At 38.0% G+C, this 19423-nt stretch overlaps 1 protein-coding gene across 1 annotated transcript in view; it reads right to left on the bottom strand.

Moving 5' to 3' along the window:
- Window positions 1–658: 658 nt before the first annotated feature.
- Window positions 659–19423, bottom strand: part of ARL8A (ADP ribosylation factor like GTPase 8A) — a 49644-nt gene continuing 30879 nt past the window's right edge. Inside the window, exons 4-7 of the mRNA XM_039329358.1 lie at window positions 14650–14743; window positions 12920–12987; window positions 5248–5318; window positions 659–4809 (exon numbers count right to left, since the gene is read on the bottom strand). Of these exons, the coding sequence (XP_039185292.1) occupies window positions 4760–4809; window positions 5248–5318; window positions 12920–12987; window positions 14650–14743 (283 nt within the window). The 3' untranslated portion in view covers window positions 659–4759. The remainder of the gene's footprint in view (window positions 4810–5247; window positions 5319–12919; window positions 12988–14649; window positions 14744–19423) is intronic.

Raw genomic sequence — 19423 nt, forward strand, 5'->3', positions numbered from 1 at the left:
CTCCCTGTACTCTGCTTTCTTTGGATTGCACCCTCAAAAGGGAGAAACGCCCAGAGAGAGGGAGGCAGTTGCTAAGGGATGGGCTGCAACTGCCACAGGGAGATCTGTAAGGGCTTTGTAGGGAATGACACCCACAGTCCCTTCATGGGCCTGCTGCCATGGAGACAAAGCCTCTGTCTATGTACAAAGAAAGTGATGTTTGGACTGCTGCCCCCATTAGCAAACAGGAGAATGCCTGGGGCAGCTATGCTTTCTGTCTCTTGAAGAATCATTTCTTCTGAGCCTTTTCGTCCTTTCCATCTCCCAATTCTCCCTCTCCTAAGAAACAGGGAAACCCCTTTGCTCTGGACCGTGAGTATTTTTTGGCTTATACTCAAAATACAAGGAATAGGAGGAAAGGAAGAAATTGTTCACATAAATGTGCTGTTTATTTAATTTATTTATGTACATCACTTAGACTCCACCCACTTCAACAAAGTCTACGTGGCTAGAGTTGATGAAGCAGCACCAGCAGCTGTACATAAATCACTGTAGACAGTAAAACAGCAATGGTTTGATAAATCAGCACTTCTCCAAATTTTGGCCATAATACCAATACAACCAAAGACACATCCTTTCTTATTTCCATGTAGCCTTCACATAAAAGTATATCAGAATATTTTTTTTGACTCAACCATTTTTATTTGCATCAGTGGTAGCGATGATGCTGGACTGTAATTCCCATCTCTGCAACAACAAAGCTACTAGGGCCGGTGGGAATAACAGCCCCTCCAGTTTAAAAAAAAAACTCAGGACGCTACATATATGAAAGCTAACGTATAATTGTTACCAACATGTGCTGGAAATATTTCAAGTGACTGAAGCCAGACTGAACAATTATGACACAGATACAGAGTGAGAGGAGGCTGCTGTCTTGATTCATGACTCTTGATCCAAGCCTTACCAGGATGGTTGAAGGGTGTGCAGCCAAAGCACTAGTGTGACCTGAATATCTAGCAGTTTAACAGGGGAATGGATGGGAGCTCCTATTCATACTATCCTCTCCCTGCTGGCTTCCTCTGAGCAAGGGCCAAGCAAGAACAATGCTGGGCTTGTTGTCACAGCTCCTGGTTGGTCAGAACATTGGGGGTGGGGAATGGAGGGTAGAAAAAAGAGACCAACCAAGCCTTCCTGGAATACTGCAGACTGGGGGAGGGCAAGCATTTCAAAGAAGTTGAAATCAGGAAGGATAAACTTCATTCAATTCAACCTCCCCGTCTCCCTCCCCCCAAAAGCATGCAAATACACAGGGCAGCTATTTCCAAGATGATCGCTCAGACTTGTTACTGTTGGAATAAAAAGAATCTCGAATGATCCTAGTATACAAGGGTGAGATGGCAGAAACAGTTCCATGATTTGCATAGCTGCTGACATAAGATTTAAAAAAGCAGTCATATTCCTGTAATTCACAAGATGTGGGAGGTACTGTCATTTTGCCCTGATCTCTACAGTGCATAAGGGTAAGAAGACAGCAGCAGTTTTAACTATGGCCCTGTATGGAAGACATGAGCAGTTGCTGCGTGAAGATTATAACAAGACCAAGAGTAGAAAAGAGTTCCATAATCAAGGTGTCATCACTGAAAGGGAAACTGTTTCTACTGGCAGTCCTACAGTTCAATTTATAGATCACTACAAGAGGACATGAACTAGAATATTCATAGGTGATATGAGAAGGCAGTTAATTCTGACTACTATATAGATAGAATTTATAGTCAAATGTATCCCATAATCCATCGTAGAAAGCAGGGTTTCCATGGCAAGTTGTAGGGGTTTCCTCAACAACACAAGCCAATTAGGAGATTCTTTGGAGATTTAACTTAAAAATGCAAACAGATAATGCACTGGGATTTTCAGTGGCTATTCAGTGGCATACTAGACTGGGGGATTAATCCAAATTCAAAGCAGCTAATCATGCTCAATTCAAATCAAAATTTACTTACAGCCCAAGAGGAAACATGCCAATCATGCTGACAGAGGATCTACAGAAATCCAAAACAACTGGAAAGCATTATGTTGGGGGGGGGGGAGAGAACAGAGCTAGGATATATTTTTTATTTACATAAAAACTCCCATAACACTAGCTGGGGTAATAGTTTTAGCACTTGCTCAGACCATTCCTCTTTGTATTCCAGAGATATCCAATTAGTTATACAATATAGCTTCTTGGATTGATCCTGAACTAGATTCTAAAATGCTGAAGTTATCATGGATCAGAAATTGAAAAATAAAATATCTTTAAACTAAAGTCAAAATATAAAGTTTTATTAGAGTGTTCCAGTCAGTTTTGTATAAGAGAAAAGTTATGTTATATTCTAGAAATAGAGCTACACTATTGTGTTGTCTAAAGGAACACAAACAAATTTCTGGCAAAATGGCAAAAACATCTAAGATAACAGCAATGCCTGATCACCAAGTAAGAAGCCATTTATTAATTGGCTCAAATATTCTCTTGCTGTCTCTGCTAAACATCTGTTTCTTAACATCAGATTTATCCCCCTTATTGGCCTACTATTTCCATGGTCATTGAGAAAGTTAGCTGAGAATAATGGGAATCATAGTCTGATCGACCTGAAGAATATTCTGTTGCAGAAGTCTCACTGAAGTATCCCAAAAAGAAGAGCCTCACATCTTTATCAGAAGAGGCTTAGCTTGGTTCCTTCCTAACCTTTCTAGAATGACACTTGTAACATTTGTAACACACTCCTTTATTTATTATTGTGGTCTCTGTTTTCAAGACAATGGAGGGTTTTTTGCTCTTCCGCAATAGGAAAAAACCCTCAGAAGAATAAAGTCTTCGGATACAGCATAGAAAAGGAAGTATGGACAAACCACCTGAAGAAAAAAGGTAACAGTGCAACCACCACCAACATAAAATTGTTAATTTATTGTTATTTTGAGCCAAAAAAGTACTGTTACAAGATTTGTTTTCCAGAGGTCAAAGTGTGAGCCAAAAATGTATTTTAAAAAAGGAATAAATGACACTATACAATTGATTAAATTAAAAAAGTAAAATGCTTTCATGTGCAGTTCTGTGAAAATGAGGAGAAGAGAAAAAATGAAATTAGAAAACACCCTCCCCTCTTGAGGGAAGCAGCTCGTGGCAGGATGGGCCCTGCGACTTTACACCTGTCCTTAGCTTACATGGGACAGAAAGAGATATAGCCACCCACCAGCATCAACTATCTTTATAAGGAACAGTATTAGCTTATCGCATCTTGAAATATTTTTCATAGCTTTACTTCCTGAACTTTTCTGCAGCTGCTTTTAAGTCCTAGAGTGAGTCGAGAAGAGATATAGGAGCAGTAGCTTAGTCTGACCTCCCTTAGCCAGGAATATCATGGCCTTTGCCAGAAACCCAAGCACGCTATAATCCAAGGGATTTCTTACACAAAACCCACAGAATGAAATTCCCTCTTCTACTCGATTATCCTAAACCTTCACCTCTAAGTTTGAGAAGCAAAGTTTCCATACCTCTGCGTGCACTGGTGGAAGGAGGAGGAGGGATATAAGCTTAAAGGACATCGAGAAAGAGTCCTGGCTCTTACAGCTTCATCTTGAGCTCTGAGCAAAGATAGCCTTTTCTACATACCTTTCCTGCTCTAGAATTCAATTAAGGTCTGCGCTTTGAGTGAACCATCCTATGAACTCTGTCTTGCTCAAAAGGCTTTTGAATGGAACCTTTGCATAAGTCATTCTGTTCCTCAAGAATCCACAAAGGTCTGAGGGAGGAGACAGTCTAAAACATGGACTCAGTGAATGCTGGCGATTCAAACTTAGTCATTTTGGCAGTGCACCAGAATTCTAGGTCCTCTGCATAGTTACAGGATGCATACTATTCACTGCTTACTTCCATTCAGGGAAATATCCTGATCCTTGCAAAGAAAGCTGCCTTACAGGTTTTCAAAGAGAGGGAATGCATCCAGCATATATCAGGTACACAGCAGCAGCAAGAGATGGTGCTCTGTATCTTCAAGTGCAAGGTGAATGAGATTTAAAGCTCAGATCGAAGAGCTGCGCCTCCTGCCTGCTAGAAAACAGCCAAACTGGCCACTGTTTCCAAGGATTTAGTGGCAAAGGGGGAAAAAACTTGCGTTGGCTCTTCCCTAAAGTCTTGCACAGACGATTAAATGTGAATACTGCTCTAGGAGGCTCTCCTGGGGATGCCTCCCCCCCCCATTAATCATGCCATATACAGAAGGACAAAAGAAGTGCGAAAGATGGAAGGAGAGAGTTATCTTGCAGGGAAAGTATCACCCAAAGTTATGCTCTGTACCCAGCCAGATCCCACTTGTTCTGTGGCTGCTTGTGACATCCCCAATACTGCATTTGTTACTTTCCCACCCCATCCATTAGCTGCTGCCCCCTTGACAGCTGACAGGCCCCATTTAGTAACAGTATAATTGCTTAAATTAAAAAATTAAAATATATATACATATATTTATATATATATATATACTGTACACACACTGACAACAACAGAACAGTGCCAAAATCAGAGTAAGGAGCAAAAGAGAGGAGGAGGCAGACAGTTTCTTTATAATAAAAACAGGAGTTCAATCTCAGCAGAAGAGGGTTCTGGTGTCCCCTAAAAATACCCATCTAGGGAAAAAGAAGTGGGCAAGAGGGATGGAAAGAGCAGGAGATGGGAAAAGAGAAAAGAGGAGGTGCGCCTGGCTTTTACAATTGCATCTTCCTGATCCAAAACTTGGACAAAGAGCTCTCAGCTTCGCCGGGACTTTGAATGCTGAATAAGCCACTGTAGGGTGATATCTGTGAAAGAGAAGGTAACAATTTATGATCATTGAGAAGGAAGATATGCTAAGCTTTTGTCTCCTTACCTGGAGGTAAAATAAAATGTGCAGATGTCTGCCCAGCTAAAAGTCAGATCTTTTCTCAAATGTTGGCTGATTCAATCTTGCAACCCAACAGAATTGATAGAGGACAAAGGGTGATGTGTCCAAACTCTTCCCACTTCCATCTATGAAATGAATGGAAACCCCAAAGGCATACAGAACCCTCGTAATAAAACTGACTATAGACTCAGCTGACTTAGCTGAACCTGTCCACATTATGGACAAAACCAGCAACTGGTTGCCTCCTCAAAAAAACTCTAAGATTTTGCTGCAGATTCAACCCTCATCAGAACCTTTTGAGTTGTTACATACCCTGACCTTTCAATCTTTCCCAGCCTTTTCTTTTCCAGCTTACCAATGTTGTCTTTTTCTTTGCAAGAGATTGAATAGCAACAGATCTCGCGGTCCTGGATGGCGGACAAGTTCCTGAAAGAGAAGTAACAGCACAAAAGATCAGAAGTCTTAAAAAAGAAAAAGACAACTCACACAAAAGAATCATTGCCAACCAAAAAGAGTGATAAAATGTGTCCCAGCAACCTGCAGCTTCAAAAATAATGAAAAGAGGATGAGTTCAGAACTTTTCCTTTTGAATGATGACCTCACTACTCATGAGATTCTGCCATCCTCATTTATCATCTCTATCCACTCTGGGTCTCCTAAAATTTCGGGAATGTTATCCCACAGCCAATCTGATTTAGGCATATAAGAGTCAGGTATTATTCACATAGGCTTCATGCAAGCTTTTACAAGATCCCGGCACCTTTAAAAATAAAAGCCATTTTAACTTGATTTCCAGGATAAAGTATGAGGAAAAATAAATAATAAAAATAAATATAATAGTTTCCATTACTAAAGTGCAACAAATGGATAACAATAGTATAGGAAAGCTCTTAAACGTTGAAGATTGACAAATTTCAACTGGCAATGTGTTCCAGAAGCAGACAAGTGAAAGGGTTTTCATATTCGCACACTGTTGGTATGGTTAAAAACATGATCTCATTACTGTATGTATATAGAACAGACTGCCTAAATTAGCTCTGACAGCCATACCTGATTAAAATATGCTGTAGAAAGGTCCACCCAGCAATTAGATAGGACTAACATGAACTCTGCTATGTGCTATTCCAGAAAAGCCTATGAGCCTGAGTGTGTAAGCAACATGACAGTTTCTTCTTATAAAGAAGCATAGATTTTGAACAGCAGAGCAAATATGACACTGCCTTCTGGTGAATGGTCAACTCTTTCTTAACTTTGAAGGTGCAAAATTGGGTGAAAGCTGGTAGTTAACATTTGTAGCCTATATTCAAAGTTTGAGGAAGGCAGGGCTCTATTGGAATCTGTGAGATCAAAATGTCCCCAAATTCTAGGCCATTCAAGCCCAGATGGGTAACTTTGCTGAAAGAGCAGACTTGGGCATCATTCACGGAAAGCACACCAAACACCCTGAAATAGCAAAATAAAATAGTACGTGTTAGTCCCTGTTATCTCTTTCACCTCAGTCCAAAAATACTAATGGCACTGGCACACAATAGTGTGCCCAAACTCACTTGCCAAGAGAGGGGTAAAAAAAAAGTAGGGAAGATTTGGCGTCTCACTTGCCTAAGAAGATCTGCATAAGATTATGGGCTCCTTCAGATATAATCATCTTAGCTTACACCATCTTTACAGAAAAGTATTAGTTTCTTATTGCAGGATGCTGAAAAGTGCAAAGGAACAGGTTTCAAAACCATAATCTTACAGGGAAAGTGGAACACGATAAGGACAGCAGAAGCCCCCACAGGATCCTTCACAGACAGAACTTGGCCAAGGATATTTCTTCCCCTCTCATAATTCCCTTCTTTTTTTTTAAAGCTGCCTACTTTGAATGAGTCCTTGCTTTCTTGAGTCTTCTCCTTATTTTAGCAGAAAATATTACTATAAAAACAATTCCTGAAATATGTGAACTCTGCCGACAATATTGTTCAGCCTATCAGGGGGAAAAGGAGAAATGAAAAATACTTGCCTGCCTATAGTGCCATGGTGCCACCATGTGGTAAAGGCAGTGAAAAACTGAGAGTATGTTGGTTTCTTTCAGCAAACTGAATTTCTGTGATCCAATATAGGTTCATATTGCTTTTATTTCCAGGAATATCCGTGGACTGTAATTTTCTCAATAAGTATTTCTATATTGTTCTATCTATAACAATAGGACACAGAATCCAAAGAAGGAGCTTCATGGTCAGAAACCCTATTATCAGTGTTCAAATAATGCAATATCCAGTTGCATTTTGATTTCCAAAATGGCTTTTAATCCCATAGGGGTTGCAAAACCATTTGTTGAAAAAAAAAAAAAAATCTGTGGATGGCTATAGCTCTCTAATTTGTCTTGAAATATACTAAGGACTAAGGAGAAATTTTCTAACAGTAAAAACAATTAGTCAATGGAACAGCTTGCCTCCTAGAGTTGTGAGTGTTCCATCGCTGGAGGTTTTCAAGAAAAGACCGGACATCCATTTGTCCAGGATGGTATAAGGTATAAGGTATAAGCGGTATATAAGTCTCATAAATAAATAAATAAATAAATAAGGTCTCCTGCAATGGGCAGGGAGCTGGACTAGAAGACCTCCAAAATCCCTTCCAGCCCTATGATTCTTTGCTTTCTCAATGCTTGAAACCATGTGGCGCACAACATGTTTTGTCACTATGCTCTTTTCCAGTTATTTCAGTTCTGAAGCAAATAGCTGATACTCAGCAATGCTTCCTGTGCTCTTATCCCCAAAGCCTTTTGCTCTTTCTGAGATTCATCACCACCATCATCATATATGGATTCATGGGATAGTATCCCAGAAGAGAAACTAATTCAATCTTATTTACTGTTACCTGCTTTCCTGGCTAAAAAAATTCCAATGTACTATCAATAAACTACACTATATTTGAACATAGCAATCTCCAAGGCCTCAGATGATTTGCAAACTCATATATCGTCCCAAAACAAAATTATTACACAATTTATTCATTACCACTACCATATGCAAATGACAATATTATATCAAATACAATTGGCAACCTTTAAAATGCCATTAAATTCTATGCTGCCTTTTCTATAGCAAACTAAAATGATTCTTCTTTGGAATTCCATTAAGAGATGTAACCATGTAATGAATTAAGTTTTCTTTTATAACCAAGATTCTCAACAATGAAGGGCATTAATTCATAGCATCTCTGTAAAAGCAAGTAATCTAAATAGCAAATGCACACCTAAAAAATACAGTCCATAAATCAAGTTGTTAGACTTGTAAAAGTTCGGGAATGAATGCCTTGGCAAGCTTCAGTATCATATACTCTACTTCAGATGTTCAACTAGGTAGAAGTCTTAGAAATACTGCCTGCCATTGGATATTAGGCCTGAATGTCCTTAGAAGCAGATTTCCCTCTTTCATTGCCAGGAACGTTCTGGCAATGAAAATAATTCCTTTCCAGGTGGGAGAACATTGATGGTAAAGAGCAGTGTTTTTTTTGTAAAAAGAAAAGGTGCTGGAACTCACACACGTCATACAACCCGCCTTGCCTACCCCACAAGGTTCCATCCAAAAAAGGTGCCGGAACTCTGTTCTGGGCATTCTATGACAAAAAAAGCCCTGGTGAAGAGAAAACTGGGCTATCAAACTGGATAAAAAAGAAGATACTGCAATAGTGGGGGAAAAAGAAGTATGTGCGCTGATTAACCTGGAACTCAAAGCAAATGCTGCTTAATAAACTGTTCTGGTATGAGAAAAGGAAGAAATACACAGGACTGTAGCAATAAAATATACAGGAGTGAAGCAATTTGTGGTATGCTCCACATTTCTTCAAAAATCCCACCAATAAAAGTGAAGCTTAAAGAGATTTGAGGCTTTATTTTTTTAATAAGAAGATTTATGTCTACCCAACTCACAGTGACTTTGGGTGGCCTACTTTAATTGTCCTGATTTACTGTAAGGCTGATACTCATCGTTGTTAAAATGATTGAAGATAAAAAAAATTAAAGAAATTGTGATATACTGAAAACTTGGAATTTATTAGTTTATGAAGAACTTTGGATTTATCAAGCTTAAAGTAGAGTCACGAACATGATTTTGCTTTCTTGGAAAGAAACTGCTACTACAGACTTAAAATCTGGACTGAAGACATGGCTCACTCTCAGTCTTTCAACTGGTTCGTTATTAACACAATGGAAATACTGATTAATCAATATGATTCTGTAAAGACAAGATTTGATTTTCTTGTTTAAAATCTGTTACGTGTGCATGTGTGGACATGCAATTTATGTGTTCCTTTTCTTTTTCCTATTTTTTATTACTTTGTGTTTTGTAGAAATAATTTTGTTAATTTCTTCTAGTTTGTTGTTCACTATAGTAAGTTTTTTTTAAAGGTAACCTCTTTGGTTGATTTTTACTTCTGGCTACCTAATATGCACATCTATTTAATTATTTTTGATAAGCTGAGAAGGGGCAGTGCCAGCTAAGTGGGAAGTGTGGAGCATTAGTCTACTCAGGCCCTGCTGGCTGATCATTAGAAAGGAATGCAATGCTGCAAGTTAAAGCATGGATCTTGCTGGTACTTGTGGATCTTGTCTTGACTGCCAGTTGATTTCAGACACTAGTATTTGATGTTGGCAGTTGCCATTTTGACAGCGTGTTTATTTTATGGAAACCTGAACAAGCTAGCAGCAGGTGCAGACAGGACTTTCAAGCTAGGTGTTGGCCATGTGCTAGGTACAGTGTTTCTCAACCTTGACAATTTTAAGGCATGTAGACTTCAACTCCCAGAATTCCACCGCCAGCAATGCTGGCTGTGAAATTCTGGGAGTTGAAGTCCACATGCCTTAAAATTGTCAAGGTTGAGAAACACTGTGCTAGGAGATCTGAAACTAAGGATATGAAGCTGTTTCCAGTTCATGGGCTCTCTACCTGGACTTTTGCTACCCAGATGTTTTGTATATCTGGCTGTTCCAAAGAACAGTTTGGAAGTATCTGCTCCCCTGCCCTAATAGTTTAGTCCTTTCACATCACCTGGATTGAGAAGTGTGGTTGCTGAACTTCCTCAGCATCAATCCCATAGAAGCCCTTTTTGCCAGAGAGAACTAAGAAGCCGTTAAGTTTTATCTTTGGGGCAACTGGGCTATTCTATGAATGAGGACCAGAATGTTTTATAGGCAGTAATTTGTTGAGGGAAATGCCTGAAAATCATATAAATCTAAAGATCTTTGTTGAAAGTCCTTACATTAGGTTCAGCTTCTTATTGGACAATGGAAGGTGCTGGTTAGGAAGGTTAGGAGGAATTATGAAGGAATGGAATGTTGAGCAATGAACATATGGTAGGAGACTGAGAATGGACCACATTCAGGAAACAGAAGTTTGACATTTGGAATTTTTTTGTGATTTCCTCTTCCAGCTTTCATACCAGGTGCTCAGGGCTCCAATTGCTGCAATTTAATGATATCTGTCTATAATGATTTTCCTCATCCATGATTTCATTATTAATGAAAGGGCAAACCTAGTTTGTATCTCCCTAGGTAGGGTATTTTTTCTATAGGAAATATATCTACTCAGGTTTAGATTTGACATTAGCCACAATTCTGGAGCAGGGGAGGGAAGTGAATATTGTAATTTATAAGGCTCTATTGATGCCAACAGAGATAGCAATGGATTTCCAGTGATTAATAATGTTGGGGAACATCATCTTAACTTTCCTAGACTTGGAATATGAAATGGCCCAGGAGTTCATAGCCATGAACAACCATGGACTTGGCCATGGGACACATATCTGGGTTTTTTGTTTTGTTTTTTGCCTTAGGGCAGATGTGACATACCTTGAAACAGTGGGGGGAGGGGCTTTGAACTTCACCCTTTTTCATGGACAGATCACTCTCAAATTGCCATGGAATTCTACAATGCAACCCAACCAATGTGGTGGGAAAGAACTTACTGTATTAGATTGGTCTGCAAGTTTTCAAAAGACTCTTTGGGAGTTTCCCAAGATTCTGGCAGACAACTCAGCTAAGGCTTTGGCTGCCCAAAGATATAAAAGGATGTCCAAGGTAGGAATTCAGTTAATTCAGAGCAGCCTCCTCCTGTTTGCATATACATATTGCAGCCCCTTACTTTACTGAAGAGTTTAAGAAGATGAGTGCCAGAGGAGATGCCTGGAATATTATTAAATGAAGATCCATCTTGAGTCTGACAGAACACTAGCAGAAGCATAAGTTAATGCTCATACAGTAGTAATTCAAACAGTGCAAAAACTCTTATTGCATCCACCAAATGCTATTCCTTGATCCTTTTTAAGATGATCTGTTCCCTTTTTTTAGGGAAGAATGTTCACAAAGTCCATCTGAAAGGACTCTGTGATGTTTTCACAGCATCTATCAGTTGAGATGTTCACACTATTGACGATGCCAATGCAGATGATTATGGCCTCATCTTGTGAAATTTTATGGAATCATTTTGAGACTGTTATGTCTTCATGAAATTACAATGATAGCTTTGCTACTCTCACTTGTATCTCTTTCCCTTATGGTTGGTCATGGCTTTACATGAGGTGATGGGTTGGATCAATATTTGTCTGAGAATATGTTTCGCTCATATCTGAAAAAGGCAGCAGTCAGACCGCAGTCAGAAAATTTTGCTCAATCCAATGTTGGATCGTTATAGACCCGTTTCCTCTCTTTCCCCCCTGAAATATTGTTGAAAAAGTGGTTTTCCTACAGCTGCAAAGGATCCTAGAGGCAATAGACATGGACTCATATTTGTCAAAGTTCAAGCCAGAATACAGCATGGAAACTTTGGGCTTGTGGATGACTTTTGGATAGACCAGGATCTGGACTTTATAATCCTTCTTGAATTTTTAACATCTTTTGATACCATTGACCATGATAGTCTTCTGAACCATCTCTGTTCTGCAGTGGTTCCTCCTTCCAGAAGGATAGGTTGCATTTGGTGGCAGGGGAAGATCTACCCACAGAACTCTTTGTGGAGTGTCTCAGGGACGTCTCCTCTATCCACTCCTTTTTAATAACTCTATGAAACTGCTGAAGGAAGTCATCTTCTGTAATGGGGTTTGGTATCACCATTATGCTGAAGTTATCTAGTAACAGTATATATTGTGTTTCAAGGCCAAGCAGATGACACTATGGAAGTTGCCTACACAACCAGATCAAATAGGGCCATTTGCTTCAAATCCTATCTATATGAGATTGTCCCATAATGGAGCCTCAGAAGCAGATGTTCTCAGTAGTTATCTCCACTCTTTGGAACTCCCTCTTAGTGGGAGGGGGTAGATCTCTCCCCTGCCACCAAATGGAACCAATCATTCTGAAAGGAGGAAACACTGCAAAAGACAGATGGTTCAGAAGGCTACCATAATCAATGGTCAAGACTTCAGGAAAGCTTTAAAGACCTATTTGTTCATTCTTGCAGAAGAGAAGACCAGAACTGCTGGCCTGTATCTGTGGATGTTTTTAATTTTATGCTATTTACTTATTTACATTGATTTAAAGTACACCTTACTCTAGATACATAATAAAAAATATAAAGTCCAGATCCTGGTCTGTCCAAAGGAACAATAAAAAGAAATAACTGTTATGCATCCAGAAAGACTATAAAACACATGCCACACAAAACATACAGGAACTTACCCGCTACCCTGCCCCAATAGTCAAGTGTTCAATGATGTTATGGAACATCATCAGAATAGGAGCCATACATATTTCTGGGAAATACTATTCCAGAGCACAGGCACCACCACATAAAATGCAGAAGGCATTTTATGTTCATATTGTTTATATCTTTTAGACTGGTGAGAATAGGTGGCCTATAAGCAGTGTAATTTTATAATACCATAACTGATATTTATTATTATTACATTTTTATTATGTCTTTTATATAAAAATTGCATAATCATGCTGAATATATCCAGATGTGATTTCCAAGAAGCTAAAATCAAGTTATTGCTGCAATGGAGAGACTCCAGCCAAACTGTAGAAACTGAAGATAACAATAAACACTTACATTTTTTCAATGAGCTCTTTCTCATCCAAGGCACCAACCAGATCTCGCTTGTTCCCAAGAACTAAGACCTGCAAAAGAGAATAGGGCTGTGCTCTTAGTCTGATACGTGCAAGCTACAAAGATCTATGGAACAGTCTGAAGTGACTCCATTGTTCATACGAGATATATCTTGTGCACCAGTGTTTTCAATACACTTTCTGAATTCAAGAATTTCCTTTATAATCCAGGGAAGTCTGCCAAGCATGAAGTTGGAAAAAACACAATTTGGCTTGAGAGAGAAAAAGATAATAGGAAAGCTGTCTCTACAAATATTTAAAATACCAATTTCTAAAATGCTATATGGACTTTATAAAGCCATATATAAAAGAAGCAAAACACTGCATTGCTTTAAGTCGAAATGCAGATATGAATAACAATATTAGCCATGTAAAATAATTTAAGGGTTCACTTGGAAAGACATTCATGGGAAAAATCAAATACTAACAGAGGGTATTTGATTAATCTTTAAATGTATTCCCTGGGGGTAGCCAGTACATCTTTTGTAACCAACAAACAGAAAGTTGTCTAGTGTCCAGATATGCTATTAAAACCTAGCTACCCAAAAAAGTATCTGCTTTTCTTTGCAATTACTTCACCCTTGGCAATGCTCCCTATGGGCTAGTTCAAATGGCAACTTGCTGATTGATAACTGTTTTTTCTTTTAAAATATTAACTGGACCCTACACAATTCTTGACTTCCTAATTTTCAGGAGCTATTGTCATTAAGATTTGGACCATGAAATTCTCTCACAAAGACATCTACCTCCCATTTATTTTGCTAAAGACCATACTTCCACTGGTGTAAAAGTTGAAGAATCTGGCAAGCAATGGAAATTACAGATTTTTTAAAAAGCAGCATAGTGCATTTCTGTGTAGAAGCTGGTTTAAAGAAAGGAGTGAAATGACCTTCTCCATATAACTGCAAATATGTGTTACATATTTACATTTTTGCCTCAAATAAGCTATTTCATTGTCTAAAAAAATGAAAACTCTGGGGAAAGGATTTTAATCCATAGAAGGTAGAAACACTTGGAGCTGCACTTTATCTTTACAGGGTATGCAATAATACAGTGTGTTATTTCTATCTTCTATCTGAACAGTAGCCAGTGGGAGCACCTATCGAACTCTGGCTCTATGTCAGCCTCTGTTAGTACTTGGATGGGAGACCATCAGAAAGTTCCAGAGCTATAGGCTAAAGTGGAAAAAATAAAAACATTCTGGAAGAAAGATAGCAAGCTCTTTCGTTACTACTGCCAAGAAAACTACAAAATTATATTTAAACAGCCATCAAAAGCTGAGCTCCACTTGAGAAAATATTTAACTGTGGATGCGCTAAAAACTAAATATTATTTACATTATAAAACTTCAGCCTTACTTTCTAGGAGCTAATTGTGTAATATTTTTCTTTTTTGCATTTCAAACAAGAGGGTCACGCCTATCTCCTGCAATGTCAAAGGTATATTCTGCCCTTTACTTACTTTTCCAATACAGTCCTTCCATAAAACCGTATACATCCTAGAAAGAAATATCTCAGCACCATGTGGAATAGTCATGAAAATGAGAAATAGTTGGTTCCAAAATCTAGTCCTATAGTTTCTGAGAATAAATTACATTGAGATTAATTTTTTACTCAATCCGTCATATGGATTAACTTGTATATGTTTAGCCTTTCCAGAACTGGATAAACTTACAGGAATGCCTTGGAGTTGTGGTTTATCAAGCAAGTTGTGCAGTTCATTCTTTGAAGCTTCAATCTTCTCCTGATCTGCAGCATCTACCATATATCTAGAATGAAACAACACATTACTACTGAGCTGGAAAGGTGACAGAAGCACTGCAGATGACAGCCTAAGATACTATGTAGGAGCCTAATACAACATTAGCTAACCAGCCCCAAGCAAACAAGATGGATACTTCTGAAACTTTATTAGTCTCATTAACTGACTGGTTACAAAACTTTGGGTGTGGGCAACATCTTTATTCACCTTTTTCTGTCCATACCTTAGGAAGTACTTACTCTCCTAGAGATACTGGGATTCTAGTGCTACAAATATGCACTGCAGGCTTCATTTTGTGTGTAGAAGTGCTTAGGCAGGGTTGAACATACTTTGAAATGAATGTATTAGAGATGCTTCAGATCTCACACAACACCTCTCTGCTATTTATCAAAGCAGCCAGTCTCCATCACAGCTTTAAGAAGTCCATTCTTAAAGCAGCAGCATAGAAAAAAAAATAGAACTTGTTGAATGAATAAGAGAGAAGTGCCATACTCATGCAAGATCAGAAAGCACTTCCTTCTCAATCTTTTCTAAAGCATGCACAACTCTACTGTTGGACACATTTGTATAATCTATATTCATATACATTTGAAGATTTCTTTCATTAAAAAGTGCAAATGACACAAAAATGCTATACAGTGTAGACAGGATATTTGTCAGAGATTCTTAATCACATCTTAGTAAGAAATTACTAAAGATGTTAAATTTCTTAAGGTTTAGGAAAAAAATAACAGCAGAGAATGAAGGCAAGATTTTAAACTATTGATTCTGTTTATAGATACATTCAATATAGATGAAATTTTGAATTCTAAGAGTCATTTATTATCAGCTACTTAAACTTCCAAAAAAATATAACTTTTGCCATTATTTAGGCTTCAACTCTTACTACATCTTAACAGTTTCCTGAATTTGCCCATCTTTCTACCTTCATTGGATCATTCTGATTCATGACCCTTTTCAGAACTGCAGCCACCAACACCCCAAAGGAAACTGATAAGGTCTTGAGTAATTCAAGAGTCAGTTAATCTAACTGTTGATTGCACGCAGCAATTTCATTCACCACAGGTGAACTTACATCTATATTCAGTTATTCACTAAACAAAATGTGCTAGGCTAGTTCCATTTAAAAAAAAAAAACAGCAGGAAGCAAATATAGGACAATGTCTGCAGATTTTCTAGATTCACTTTTTTTGTTATAGAAAAACATGAAAACATGTTATAGAGTATTCAAGCAGAATTCAATAACAGAATCCTGAAGTACAATATACAGTACAACATTTTCAACTAAGGTGAACTCAACCCATTTGAGAAGCAGCCCAAAATCTGGTCTAAAGAAAACAGAAACCAAGACATTTTCAGAAATAACGATATATAAACTATCAATATTAATATCAAAGAATATGCTAGATACCAAATGCATCTTTAGGCTTACCCGTATAATACTTAGCATGCAGAATGTATTTTCTTGATTATGCTATTTTATTCAGTGCCACATACTGTATACTAATATCTATTGCATCAGGGATCAAAGCTCAGTTTGGCCCAGAATCCAGATTCAGCTCATTTACTTGACAGCAAGAGGATAGTGGATTATTTTGTAACATTAGCCAATATATGTGGACAAGGGCACAGAATGCTACCTACTAGCTGGCCTATATGGAAAGAGAGGCACCGGCAAAACAAAGCTAATCCAGTATGTACTTTGCAGAAGCAATGGAAGGATTGGCCGCTACTGGAGGTTGCACTCACTGATAAGGGGTGAAATAGAAGGACTATGGGTAAAGATGCAGCTTCACAAAAGAGTAGTCTTGAACTGGATACTGTTCCGTTATATGGATTTCAATTCATAGAATTCCTGTCAGCATTACTATAGTTGAAAATAGTGTGAATTAAAATTGTCATACAGGAAGGATGCCTTGATTCAGGAATACTGATATAAAACATCACATGAATGAATAGCAATACATGTTTCTGACAAAAAAGTCCTTTAGAGATAATTAGAAGTAATCCATGGAAATGCAGGGAAGAAACAAATCTTCTTCTTCTTCTTGTGCCATATCCGTTATCGGACGTTGGCAATCCTGTTGGTGATCCTGTTTTTATCAACAGCCGCACGAAAAAGTGCTGTTGAGTTTTGTCCAACATTAGATTTTGAAGCCACCATGTTCTTCTTCTGTCTGGATCTCGTTTGCCTTCAATCTTTCCTGGAGGATTAAATGGAGTATGCCGTATTTTTCTGGGTGTCGCATCACATGTCCAAAATATTCTAATTTTCGTTTTTTAAGTGTTTTGATGATCTCCTTTGGCTTTCCCAGGCGGCTTATCACCTCCTCATTTCTGATCTTGAAGAAACAAATGCCAGCTCTTTATTGGACTACATCATTTTCCTCCTATCTCTTTCCTTCCTTCCCATCTAGCAGGCTAATAGAAGAGAGGCAGAAATAGCTGGTTAGATGACCATTCCTACAGTATTATTCTGAAGAGATTAATCTCATGCGTGTGTGTGTGCGCGCGCGCATGTGTGTGTTTGTAGCTTTTTGAATTTGAAGGGAAAAAGTGATTTGGAACATGTGAAAATGCTCAAATGTCACCTATCTGGAACTGTTTAACACATCTGTATCTTTCCTAAGAGAACCTGGCTGCCCTCTACAAATGAAATGCAATCTTAGAAAAGATATACTGCCTCTGAATTTGGAAGGTGGCACAGCCCTACTATAAGCATTCATGCATAAAGAAAACACAATTCCACTTTATCTGGATTGAGATTCAACAATGGCATTTCCTCTAATTCCAATCTCTGTCAAAAATTAGAAAACTTTACTTTTTTTTTCTAAATTGAGATGATTCCCTTTTTGCATATATATCTTGCTGCAATCAACATATATAATCAAAGTTCCAATTTTCCCCCAGGTCTTTAGCTACAGCAGCAGTTTCCAAAAAAACTCCTGTAATCTGGTATAAACCTAAGTTTTCAAAAATTCTTCATAATTTCAATGCATATACTTGAACCCTCTGATTCACCCTTGGCATGAAACAACTGCTCCCCATTTGCCAATCCTAATTTCCTAATAAACTCTTTAATGAAAACCCCAGGAGTTATCCCAAGAATTAGGAAACATGTTATATGTCTTTGGAGCTGAAGTTTCTCAATAAGTTTTTGAAAAATGCAAACTCTGATAGCGTCTACCTCTATAGCTCATATTCTATCTTTTTAAAGCTACTTATATTATTGAACTGGGTATACATCTGTGCAAACAATTCCCCTTTTCTAAAAATATGATGTAGCAACCAGAGCAAAGTATACTTTTTGAAAATATAATCTGAGGAAGAATCACCACTCTATGACACAGTGTTCCTAGTTAAAGACATTGGGTAACAGGTCACAGGAAAGAGCTATTAATTCTGCCCTACAATTTTTAATTATTATAATACAGTGCTGGTATTGATGAAGATTCTAGTGCTGTAAAAAAAGTAGCTTGGAAAGATTTCTAGAAATGCTTGAGAGGTCTGAAGTAGAGAATTTGAGAACTACATGGAACTTTAGACTGAGTCTTGGAAAGAGAATTTCATTAGCTACTTTCTGCCCCCCCCCCCAAAAAACAGAATAAAGTTGTTCTGCCTGCCTACCACAAGAATCAGTGAGATTTTATGAAAAATAGCATTAAAAGGAACAAAGCAAGATAACTTTTCTGAAATGGTAAAATCTGCAGTGGTCTGTAAGAACTTGGCCCTATAACCTATCATCAGATCTTGAATTAAATGGAAGCCTGAAGAAGTTTCTCTCCTGCAGCATTAATGCCTCTTAATAGAGTGTATAAGCAACTCTTTGTGTCAAAGTATTCCAATACAAAAGTGGTTTCTTCATGCATGACACATGAAAACAGTAAAGATAAGAAAATACATCCAATGGTTACAAGAATATTCTGAATTATGGGAGCTTAGAGTTAAATATTAGGATTCCATAAAAAATGTCCTATAAAGAACACAAATCACCCCTTTGTATTGGTGTATCAAAGTATCCATGGAGTAGGGGAAGTTATGTCAAAAATATTACTGGGCAAATGATGTACATTATTCACTATATGTGATATATGTCACCATAACATGCACAATGTTATAATGTTATGTCTTTATTATATTTCTACTTGATGCCTCTGTGGTGTGTCAATAGATATCACTATGAATGTATATGAGAAAAATCCAGCAGTTATATCAGAATGAGACTTGAAAGACTTAAGAACAGACTCTTATATTATTCCAAGGTCTATTATTATTACGCATACAACTAGTGCAAAGGACCGAGGAACATTTTCAACATTAGTATCATTTAATTCACTCAAAATATCTTAACATTAACAAACAGAATTTGCTTGCAGAAAAGACATTAAAAATACCGGTAGTTGATATGGAAAGTGGAATGTAAGTAGTCCTCACTTAATGACAACTCATTCAGCAACCGTGAAGTTATGATGGTTCTTGACAAATAGTTACAGCTTATCCTGTACAGCTTGGAGGGGAGTCATGTGATCAAACTTCAGGCGTTTGGCAATCCATCCACATTTACAACCATTGTTGCATTCCCCTCCCCCCCATCTCTGGCCTTTTGACTGCCCTGCACTCAGCCACCCAGCCCTGGCAGTGTCCCCAAAGAGTCATGATGCCTCTGCAGAACAGTCCTCCAGAAGTG

The sequence above is a fragment of the Crotalus tigris genome, unplaced genomic scaffold (assembly GCF_016545835.1).
Source record: "Crotalus tigris isolate CLP2741 ecotype Arizona unplaced genomic scaffold, ASM1654583v1 scf7180000024396.1518868, whole genome shotgun sequence".
In the NCBI taxonomy this organism is placed as follows: Eukaryota; Metazoa; Chordata; class Lepidosauria; order Squamata; family Viperidae; genus Crotalus; species Crotalus tigris.